We start from the raw sequence: 12,018 nt of genomic DNA on the forward strand, positions 1-12,018 counted from the left end.
ATTGTTAATATTGTTGTTATGGCAGACAGTGGAGGCAATACTGCCCCTACATCTTCTTGTAGTGTATTGCAGTTACAAAATCACATGATAAGTGGGAAAAAAATGGATGGATGGGTTTTTTGAAGTTAAAATTACACGTTGACTAATTTTTGTAGTCGATGTAATTGATTATGTCAATGAATCGTTGTACCCCTACTTGTCTGACTGCATTGTACCAAGTGTAAAGTTTGGTGGGGGGGGGGGGGGGTATGGTGTGGGGTTGTTTTTCAGGGGCTGAGCTCGGCCCCTTAGTTCCAGTTAAAGGAACTCTTAATGCTTCCACATACCAAGACATTTTGGATAATTTCATGCTCCCAACTTTGTGGGAAGAGTTTGTGGATGACCCCTTCCTGTTCCACCATGACTGCGCACCAGTGCACAAAGCAGGTCCATAAAGACATGGATGAGTGGGTTTGGTATGGAAGAACTTGACTGGCCTGCAGATTCCTGACCTCAACCTGATAGAACACCTTTGGGATGAAGCCATGGCTTCTTGTCCAACATCAGTGTCTGACCTCACAAATATGCTTCTGGAAGAATGGTCAGAATTCCCATAAACACACTCCTAAACCTTACGGAAAGCCTTCCCAGAAGAGTTGAAGCTTTACAGCTGCAAAGGGTGGGCCGACATCATATTAAACCCTATGGATTAAGAATGGGATGTCACTCAGGTTCATATGCTTGTGAAGGCAGACAAGCGAATGCTTTTGGCAGTATAGTGTATTTTCATGTCTGAAAAATGTTTTTGACTTAACCACTGTGATCAAGTAAGGTGATGGCTCTGGACGACGATGCTTCCTCTGTCACTCATTTTGTTCGTTATGACAAGTTATTCAACATGCACATAAAGAATGATTCCCAGGCATGTTCTCACAGTGAGGATTCATTTTACCCCGGTATTGGATCAGAGCCAAGGTGTCGGCTTTATATCAGAACTGGAAAAAACTGTGTATCTCTGCATTAAGGCATTGTCAGTAGGGATGGATATCTTTGAGATTCGAGTCATCAAATTCTGTTGTTGACTCTAACCCTGCGTAGGTTTCATTTTCACACGAAGGATTAGAGTCAACAACAGAATTTGATCAAATTAGGGCTGCAACTATCGATTATTTTAGTAATTGAATATTCTATCGATTAGTCCATCAATTAATCGAGTAATAAGATAAGAAATACCTTTTGGCTTATTCATCTGCATATTTTAACTTCCGTAGATTTACTGCAGTTTTTCGCTGTGTGAAACAAACGGTGGATGGAGCAGCTACAAAGTTCTCTTTTCTTCAGGGTGACATTTGTTGATCAGATGGATGATGAAGGGCTCCTCCAGCTGTTTCCCAGTAAAGGTTTAATGGTGGTTACTGGAAAAAGCGCTGCTGCTTTGGACAAAAAACGTTTCCTTTTGCTCCACCTTAGCTCACCGTCTCAGTAATGGCTCCGCCTCTTTGCACGTGCCGCAGACGTGTGTAGACAGACTACGCCTGAAACTACTGCTGCTGTTGTTGTGTTATCAGTGTTTTTGTTGAAAAACTGGGGGCTGCATGCGCGTAATGCTGTAATGCTTTGCATTCGCACGCGCCCTCCTAAATACGTTTCTATTGCAGGTCTATTTTTAGTCGCTAATCAGGGATTAAAGCATACAACTATTTTAATGGAGCCCCTCGGTACTGAACGGGGTTTCCCGTGTTACCAAATGATCGCAGTGCTAATGGTGGTGCTCACTAGCAAACTGTGGTGATAGCAATCTGTTCTGGTAGCTAACTGCTGAAATTCTCAGCCCAGTGAGCACAACACACACACACACACGGGTGTGAGAGAGCAGTGGAGGCGTGGAAAAATGTGTCAGCGATGATCCACCCATCCATCGGTGTTAACGGGTTGTTTTTTCAAAAAAGAAGGAAATCTGTCGCAGTGACGGAGAACTTTAATGCTAATGTGGGTGAAATGGTCTGCTTACCTTGTGACACCTGAGCGCTGCAGAATTTAAACAAAGTATCGAAGCAACAAATTTGTGTCGAGGATTTTTTTTATAATCAAATTATTTGAGTTACTTGAGGAATCATTGCAGAGCTAGATCAAATCTTGCAAGCTCCACTGCCATGAATGTGATAGGCATTATTTAGTTACGCACAACTGAGAGAAAAAAAACACTCTGACTTTGATAGAAGCATCTAATAAGCCTGGAGACATACAGCTCAGATGGACTGGATCCTTTTGGAATCGGCCCTCATTGGAAAGCTGTGCTCTGCAATATGGCCATTTTAAAAGGCCAGTGCTTGCTTGTTTTCCATGGAATGGTTGCTGAATTGTTTATACATTGCTCTCAGTATGTTGGCATTGCTACACATCAGTGTGAACTTAAAGTTGGGTTAGATTTAAGCAAGCAGGTCAGTCTCTAGTGAGTCATAAGGATCAGTCATCAATCGATTGATGCCAGACTGGAGATGGAAGTAGTAATATCTGTATCTGAAGCTGTTCTGGCAGCATAAGATGGCCTATCACCTTGCTGTATGTTGTTTAGTTTTCCCTTAATTTCGTTAATTAGAAACACGTGCTGTTGCTTTATAATGGAAACTGATTGCCTCTAGGTGTAGTTCTGTCACTGAATCTGCCAAATGTAGCTGGAGGAGGCTCATGAAAATAACCTCACGCCCTCCTTTAGAGTGGATGCTTTTTCAAGTTGAACACGAAAGACGAATATGCTGCAGCTTTCTTTATCTCTGAGACCCCCCCCATCTTGTCCACTGCTGAATGTAGACTGACAAAGACTGTGAGGCAGGCAGTGTTATAAAACAGGAAAGAGAAGCCGTGCCTGCGATTGCAGAGTGAGAGAAAACAGCCGGGAGCTACTGGCACAACCGGTTGGAACTGCTCTCTTTTAATAATTAAATTATGAACCAAGCTAAAACGCAGTGTTCACCTGTGCTGGGTCACTTTCTTCCCCCTCAGGTTAGTTAGTAAACTGGATATCTAGTTCATAGCCACTAAAGGCACTTGGACAACAGTGATGCTCACACTGGTTACTGTTTCAGACCTCTTTCAGTTAGAGAGCGGTCATGTTGCTGTGAAAAGATGATACCTGTGACAGTAATTTTCCTGGAGTTTAGCTGGTTTAATTTTGCTATGCATTGACACTCACGTGTTTTATGTACAGGAAAGAAGGTAGGTGGAAATGTGTGTGTGTTTTTATGTTGATGTTTTATTCTGAAAGGCGATTTTGATTTGAAAAGCACAGTTATGGCCTTAAAGTGACACGCAGGAAACCTCTTTCCTACATCAGTTATTAAATAATTTATAATCAGCAGCAACTTATTCTTCCTTCTCTTCAGGGACATTTAAAGTCCGTACTCTCACCCCTACACCCCTGCCTTTAATTCTCTCTTTCTTTCCCACTTCCTTCGATTAAGCCTTCCCCCTCTCCTCCTCCTGCCAACAGTATGTATGTATTATACAGTTTTTACTTTACATTGTATGGTTTTTACATTACAATATAAACCGTCTTGAGATGACTGTTTGTTGTGATTGGGCGCTATATAAATAAAATTGAACTGAAACAGTAGCACAGTTTTCAGCGGCACCCTGCTGGCCAACAGCACCCATGGTGGTCGTTGTTAACCCGGGCCCCACTTGATCCGGTATGGAAATCTTTAAACTTTTTGATGAGCCCTGTGTTTGATTTGGCAAATATTTTATGCCAGATGCCCTTCCTGACACAACCCTTCCTATTCAGGACTACAGTGGCTTGTGACCCCAGCAGAACTTTCAAAATAAGAGTGAGGGAATTGTCCATATGTGGTGATACACTGGTTTCATTTACCAGCCCAGGAGGTTGCCACTTGGCATTTTATAAAATGAGAAAGTCACAAATGGAGCCTGTATGATGTAGCTGTGTACTATATGAAGATTTTTTGGGGGCTTTAATTAAATTTCTGCTTTATATTTCCCTGTGTCTATCAACCTCTCCTGTACCCCTCACTGTACCGATTTCTTCTGCCCTGACTGTGACCGCTCATGTGTGATATTAGTATAAAGACATTTTTACCTCCAAGGTGCTCATCAGACAAGTTTTAGTTACATTTATTGGAGAAACGGCAGAGAGATAGACACCTTTAACACACGTGACTGCTGAGCCATAGGAATCTAAACGAAGTTCAGGTAGAAAAGATAAAGCACAAAGGGTAGTTTAAAGATTTAGCTGGATAATAAGACATCCTGAGCTCTGTTTCTCACAGCTGCCTGAAACTTTGATGCTACATATTCACACATTTATAGTTGGAGGATTTGGTCATCCTGTGCTTGTATCACTGGAAAAAAAACAACAGAACATTTTTTATTGTACCTTTTCTTTCACATGCCTGGTGGAAGACATCTAGTTTGCTTAAATGGAGAATTTCAGCATCAAAAGGACAAATTGTAGAGGCCACCGTTACCTCAGTATCAACTGTAAGATAGCCTAGCTCACCTCAGCTCAGCTAGCCAGTCCGTGACTCCTCCTACCCCTTCCCTCTTCTCCTGCACCCCACGTAGTACCCCTACCCACCCCCTATCTCTTTCAAGTGAGCTGCCATGACATCGGTGCGCTTCACCGTGACACCCACCAAGGCGGAGGACCTCCCGGGGGCGTCTGACTTGTCGCCTGACATCAGCCTCCGCTCCGGTTCCCGTGTGCACTTTGAGTCCGAGAGCGCCAACAGAAGCGACCCGATCAGCGAGGCATCGGGAGGCGTGACGACGACTTCTGCGACAGGAGGAGGAGGGGCTGACACGCCGGATCACAGCAGCATAGACCAAGGTGAGGGGACACACATCTAGCTCAGAAATATTGCTTTCTAAGTGATGGTGTTTAATCTTATGTTTGAGACATGACAGCCCTCTTTGAAGTTTCTTTATTGGCTTCGTTATAACTGACATAGCTGTGCAGTTTCCATCAAAACCCATGAAAGAGGGACAATGCGTTCAGGGTTATGTTGCATAGGTCAGTGTAATGTTTCCTGACTTTTGTTACATGACGGCTAGGTTAAAAATTGATGCTGATAAGTTTTTATTGATTCTGCTTGCAGGTCAGATTTTTTTTTTTAAATCGTTTCCTAATCAATCTTCTTTCTGGAAAAAACTTGGCCTACGCAGGTTTTCAGCTCCAACTCTGAAAGCAATGTGAAAACAAAGCAAAAATTCATAATGTGACTTCCTTTGTGCCATGTGATTCGCATCATTGACTTTGCAGAGTGCAAAACAACATCCAGACATTGATAAAGGGATTGATGAGTCTTGCAGACATGATTCTAATAAACTGGACAGTTCGGTCCTGTTTCTACCTGATTTCCAACCTTTTTCTGCTTTTGCTTCTGAATTTTACTGTTAGTCTCTTTGCAACATTCAGTTTTCCATTCTTACGTAAGCTACAGAATTGACCAACATACGGTCTGCCGTGTTTCTCGCCTGTGTTTCTGACACATTTTTGGTTTAAACACAATTCAGTCCGTCTTACATATGATCATTTAATAGTTAACTTTAACACAGAAGTTTCCACACATTCTCTGTAAAATTAGTTTAGCTGTATTCATGCAGTGCACTTTTGTTAGTTTATTTTTTTTCTGTTTTGCTTTTTATAGCAACAGACACAGCAGCAGTCATCTTAAATAATGTAGTAATGAGATAAAGACCATAAGAAGCACCACGATCAGCTCCATGTCTACTTGTTAGGTGCTTGATACGTAACCTACGTAAGTGGCCAATGTTGTTGGCCACGTTTATGCTTGTGCAGGTGCGTTGGGTGTGTTAAATACCTTTCGGTCATGTCACGGTGTTTTACGTGCGGTGGTGGCCGACAGAAACATAAAATGCTGGGACTTTTTCCCTCCTGGGTCCTACTCTTTGCTATGGTCAGTTTTTTTTTTTGTTTAAGGTGCAAACATTTCTCCCTCTAGTTTTTTCGCTTCTTTGTACAAACTTGGGAAGTAGCCAGAAACGCAGGGAATGAAGGGTGTTTCTCTGGAGGTGTGCTTCAGGTTACGTTGTAAAACTTCAAAAATAACTAACGATATTAGACCAGAGTTATGGCATTTTTCTATAATGATGTCAGGGCTGCAGCTTCATCTAGTGGCAGATGACATAACATTTAGGATGAACATTTACCTGCACTGGGTATCAATTAAAACCTTAATAATTAGGCTAACCAGCTAGTACGTCTGGTACCGACTAGTGACAATAGCGACGATTAGTCGTCTAGTCCATTAGTCGCGCACATCCCTATTCATAATGTGGTTGAAGGGCGTTGCTCTGGTCTGTTCTTTCTGTTTTAAAATCTGTTTTAAATATCTGCATTTATGACAGCTATATCAGCAGATAGTTAGTATTCGATGATATATTGGTCAGGCTTTAATGCTTGGAAGACATCTAGTTTCAGTGTGGACCAAGCTTAGGATCTGGACTTATTCAGTCCAAACCACACAGCAGCATATTAATGAATAACCTCATATTGTTGATGGGTTCAGGCGTTTGCTTTTGGTGTCTCTTTCCACCATCTTTTTGTCTCTGCTAAGTTACTATATGTACTTCCTACATCTTCCCCATGCTAATGTGTTTATTTTAATTCACCTAACCATAACTCTGTATAGATAGCATTCTGTCTGTAGCAAACTTCAGCAACCCTCCAGATGTTACTGGTGTTTAGTTTTTTTTGTCTTAAATTACAAATGAAGTCATAGCAGCGCTGTACATTTTTCAGAAATACTTCAGTCAAAATACTGTGTACCCACTTTAGATGGCAACTAGCTGTCTAACTTACTGAGTCTGAAAACACTAAGCTTCATATATTTTGTTCAGTATTTGTTTGCTTTTGGGAACTGAGGGAGTCTTTGGACCTGCTAATGATGTCAGAATGAACAAGCAGGTAAGCAAGAACTTGGCGACAGTGAAGAGAAAAGAACCCAACTTTGAACAGGAAGAGCCAGGCTTAGGGAGGGCAGCCGTCAACGGTGACCGGCTGGGGTGGGCCACTAGTTATGATGGCTCATGTAAAAACCACTGCTGGATTCCCATGCAACAAATTCCCCCAAGTGAACTAGTGAGACAGGTTTTCATTGGACACACAGAAAGGTTTCAGGCAGCTGTTTGTCCAGAGTGTTAGCTTTATGGGAAATAAAAAAGATAATGCCATTAGGGTAGGGTTTATGGCTCTCTGGGTTATTAGGCTTTCCATTTGTTTTTCTAAGTGAGAACTTTAATCCAGAGTGCTTCCCTCAGGGTTACACACCACTGAGCAACAGTTGAACTTCACCGTTTTTGCGGTTAGCAGAAGCTGAGAACAATGAGAGAATTTTATGCTGTTGTGACCGGAGTGTATGTTCCACTTCCTCCACTGCTGTTAATAGTCCGCCTACAGAACAGATTCAATTCTTTGCTTTATCATAAAACCTTTTCATGTGTATTTTCATGAGAATACACAAGAGTCCAGATGAATAAATAAAGAAAAATGGTAAACTCTTTGTGACTGATGTGACTATGCAGACATCACAAGGGTTACAACCATGCTGAGATGATCCACTTAAGCTCTTGCATAGTACTAGGATGCCCCAAGTGCTTTAATAAGCTTCCATAAATAGAAATTGAGCCAGTTAATACGGCTGAGTTTCAGTCAGGCTGTTGTGATGCTGCGGCGGCTGTTTGTGTGGCTGCCCAGCTTTGTGAGTCTGGGCAGAAATAGCAGAGCAGCCGTCTCAGATGAAGAAAAATGCTGTTGTAGAAGTGAACGAGTCAAAGGCAGGAGGTGTGGAGAGTTATTTTCGGAAAGGTCATAGGCTCTGTGATCCATTAATTTTGACACCAATAAAGTTCCCCACTGAAGTAGGTGTGTATACAGTCCACACACTGCTACATCTGGCTCCAGTAACTTAATGCTCCACTGACTGTATGCACACACACACACACGCGCGCGCACACACACACACACGAAGCATTAAACTCAGGTGTGGGCAGAGGACTCCTCCTGGGGACACACACAGCTGTGTTCCCTTGTGTTGAGCTGGGCGTGGATTGTAAACTGAAGTTCAACAGCTGAGGCGCTGAGAGGACTGCAGTAATAACTCACAGATTGACTCTGGACAGCTTATTGTTACCTCGCCCACTGATAGATGGAGGAAGACACACTGGTCTGTCTGTCTGTCAGCAGGATAACTCAAAAAATTCTGAAAGGATTTCGATACATTTCTGGAGTTGTTGAGGGGGGTACAAGGAACAATTTTGGTGGTGATCCGGATCACGTTCTGAATCCAGAATTTTTTAAAAGGATTTCTATATCATAGTGAGATTTTGGGATATCATTGTTCATTATTGGAGGAGGATTCCAGATCTAATGATCCAGAATGCTGAAAATGATTTATGATTGAGTATGACAACACTGGGTGGTGTTTATTGCAGCGTAGTATCGGCACATAGAAAATTTGGGGTGGGCAAGATATGCGCACTACTGCGCTCTTAGCCAGGCTAAGAGTGGGATTTGAGATTGATACTAGTATAGATATTTAGGAGCGCATAGCACTATAGATATAGTGTCATAATGCTGTGTTTTCTACAGAGGCAACAAGTGTATGAGTACATGGAAAAGAAGGCACCCCAGCACTTTTATTGTGTCGCCTACCAAGAAGCAGGGAGACACTTAGTGATCGCTTCGCTGTTGTCTGTCTGTCACACTTTCAGTATCTCAGTAACTGTGCAGCATATTGACTTCAAACTTGGAGGATAGGTACGTATTGAATAGTACAACTGCAGAGCACAAGAACCATGACCCATCCTCCTCTTATACTGGAGTTATTGGCCTTTGCTCACTTCTTGAACTAAAAAAATTTTTAGTCATTCAGAGTCATCAATATTTCGATCATTCATTCGTCTCTCAGCTGTCCCATCTCTGTGTTACCTATGCCAGATATCTTTATCCATATTGAATGAAATAAACTTCACGTTTAAAATATAGACAGTTCTATGCAGTACCTGTTGAAGAACCGTTATTTACTGTAAAAATCTGTTTATAAATATTAAATGCTAAGCTTAAAACTTAATCCCTTACTTTTGTATAAATGAATAAATTTTCTGACAAGTCTTTGGAATACTCTTGTTTATAATAGTATCATGCATACTTTGTGACAGTAAATAGTGGATAGGTGCTCAGATTCCTCTCCAGTCAGTGATCCATGGATGGCCTCCAACTCCACCATCTTCAACTGCAGGTTGCGACAGTAGTTCTTGTTTCGCTGTGCTGCCTCAGTGATTTTTGGCGTAGCGGCACACAAACATCCACATGTTGCTAAGAGACACGGCTAAATGACATCCTGCTTACACGGGCAGTGCTGGGTGAAGCTGCTTAGCACCAGCTGAACTTTCAAAATAATAGTAAAAACTCTAAAATGAGTTGCAATATGTACTCAGGCCGCAGTTCAAATAGCTGGTAGCCTGTCTCAGTAAAGTCTCTGTATGGGGAAACTTTGAAATTTATACTCTCAATATTTGAGGAAAAACAAAGTTGCAGCTATTCTGTTGAAAAGTGCCTGACCTGAGTCACATGTTGTCATTTGAATCACTGCAGTTCTTTTTTTTTTTTCTTTTTTTTTAAGCAATGCAAGAACAGCAGCATGACAGGCCATAAACATTGTAAACCAAAGACTAGTCTAAAGAACGACAGAGCAGCAGAGCAAACTGCATGGAAAGCAGTGCAGCACACCTCGTATCAGTTGGTTCTCTGATGCTTCGATGCTGACTGTTGGTGATGTTGGCCAAGCTACCAGACAGTGCTGCAACCTCTGCTCTAAGCCAAAGACACTCTGTGGTGTGACAGAGTTTGATGACTGCGCTAGAAGAGGATGCACACGTCTAATGTCTCCTGTGGAAACCTGATATTTGGCTTTGCAGATTAAACAAGAGAATCATTTTCACTCCTCTGTGGGCTCACTAGAGTGACACACACACTGCACGGGAATGAACAGTATTCTTGTTATTTTTTTTATTTTTATTTTTTTAAAGGATGAGGCATTAGTATAATATTTCTAGATTATAAAAACATGGACTTATGTTTGTGGTTCATATATATTAAAGTATCAGCAAATGGTGAAAAAAAGAGATTTTTGCAACTTTTTGACACAGATGTTAAAGGAAACCTATAAAAGTTTTCCTTATTTTCTCTCGCCGGCCCTCTATTAAGTACACCTTTTTAGTACCAGGCTGAAAACCCCTTTGCCTTCAGAACTGCTTCAATCTTTGGCACAGATTCAACAAGGTGTTTCTCAGAGATTTGGGTCCATACTGACATGATTGCATCGCACAGTTGCTGCAGATATGTTGGCTACACATGGTAAATGGTAAACTAGTTTTTATATAGTGCTTTTCTACTCTAGCTGAGCACTAAAAGTGCCTTATACAATACATTTGCATTTACCCATTCACACACACATTCATACAAGCACTGTTTTCTACTTCAAAGTGCTTTCTGTCTATTCACACACATTCATACTCTGACAGTTGCATCAGAGAGCAACTTGGGGTATCAGTATCTTGCCTAGGTATACTTTGGCACAAAGACTGAAGCAGCCATGAATCAAACCAAGCTTCCAATTAGTAGATGACCTGCTCTACCTCCTGAGCCACACCCACTCCAATCTATGATGAGAATCTCCTGTTCCACCACATCCCAAAGGTGCTCTGTTGGTTTGAAATCCACTGACTGTGGAAGCCATTTGAGTACAAAGAACCCATTATCAAAGCTCAGTAAACCAGTCTGAGATGATCTGAGCTTTGTGACATGGTTTGTTATCCTGCTAGAAGCAGACATTAGAAGATGGGTACACTGTGATCATAAAGGGACAGACACAATCAGTAACGACTTTCAGGTGTGGTGTTTAAAGCATGCTTAATTGGTACTGAGGGGTCCAAAGGATGCCAAGAAAATATCTCCCACACCATTACACCACCAGCAGCCTGAATCAGGATGTATCCATGCTTCCATGTTTTTTTTTTTTCCTGCAAAATTCTGACCCTTACATCAAAATGTTGCAGCAGAAATTGAGACTGATTAGACCGGGCAACATTTTTCTGACTTCCTGTTTTTGGCTGACAGGAGTGACATCCAGTGTGGAGTCTTCTGCTGCTATAAGCCCATCTGCTTTAAGGTTCAACATGTTTTGAGTTCAGAGATGCTCTTCTGCATACCTTAGTATTAATGAGCGCTTGTTTGAGTTACTGTTGCCAACCTCTCAGTTTGAAGTAGTCTGGTCATTCTCCTCTGACCTCTGACACCAACAGGACATTTTCACCCAGAGACCTGCCGCTCACTGGATATTTTCTCTTTTTCTGACCGTTCTCTGTAAACCCTGGAGATGATCAGCAGTTTGTGAAATACTCAGACAAGCCCATCTGAGACCAACAAAAATGCCTCTCAAATCACCTTTCTTCCTCATTCTGATGCTCAGTTTGAACTTCAACAGGTCATCTTGACCATGTCTACATGCTTAAATTCACTGAGCTGCTGCCATGTGATTGGCTGAGTAGAAATTGTCAATGAGCAGCTGAACAGGTGTATCTGATAAAGTGTTGAGTGTGTATATATCCTGTCATAATCATGATAATATTAAATATGGGCTACTTGGTCACTGTAAGACAAAAGCTCAGACTTCAGACTGCTCTAAACACTTTAGTTTCATACAGTTTTTTTTCTACTTTTGCCTTTGTATGATGTCATTGTCAACATGACAGAGAGCTCTAGCAGAAACTTATCTGCTGTTCAAACCTTCTGTTTGTGAGGGCCAACCAGTCAGAATCAGAATAAAGTTGGCTTAAAGAAAGAGTGACCAGGATAATAACTGAAATGTGAATCATGCAACGCTCATCTAGTAGAGTCTAAGAATAAAAATATGTAGCTGAAACAAGCAGGTGATTGTTTGGTCTTTAATCTGTCAGAAAACAATTTAAAATAAAAGATCTAACTTTTTGTTTTTTGTT

General features: G+C 41.5%; 1 protein-coding gene across 2 annotated transcripts in view; it reads left to right on the forward strand.

The window, feature by feature from the left end:
* Positions 1 to 12,018, forward strand: part of slc12a6 (solute carrier family 12 member 6) — a 34,408-nt gene that overhangs the window by 3,125 nt on the left and 19,265 nt on the right. For both annotated transcript variants that reach the window (XM_030753798.1, XM_030753799.1), the window contains exon 2: positions 4,059 to 4,825. In XM_030753798.1, coding sequence (XP_030609658.1) covers positions 4,600 to 4,825 — 226 coding nt within the window. In that variant the 5' untranslated portion in view covers positions 4,059 to 4,599. The remainder of the gene's footprint in view (positions 1 to 4,058; positions 4,826 to 12,018) is intronic.

The sequence above is a fragment of the Archocentrus centrarchus genome, chromosome 18, assembly GCF_007364275.1.
Source record: "Archocentrus centrarchus isolate MPI-CPG fArcCen1 chromosome 18, fArcCen1, whole genome shotgun sequence".
In the NCBI taxonomy this organism is placed as follows: Eukaryota; Metazoa; Chordata; class Actinopteri; order Cichliformes; family Cichlidae; genus Archocentrus; species Archocentrus centrarchus.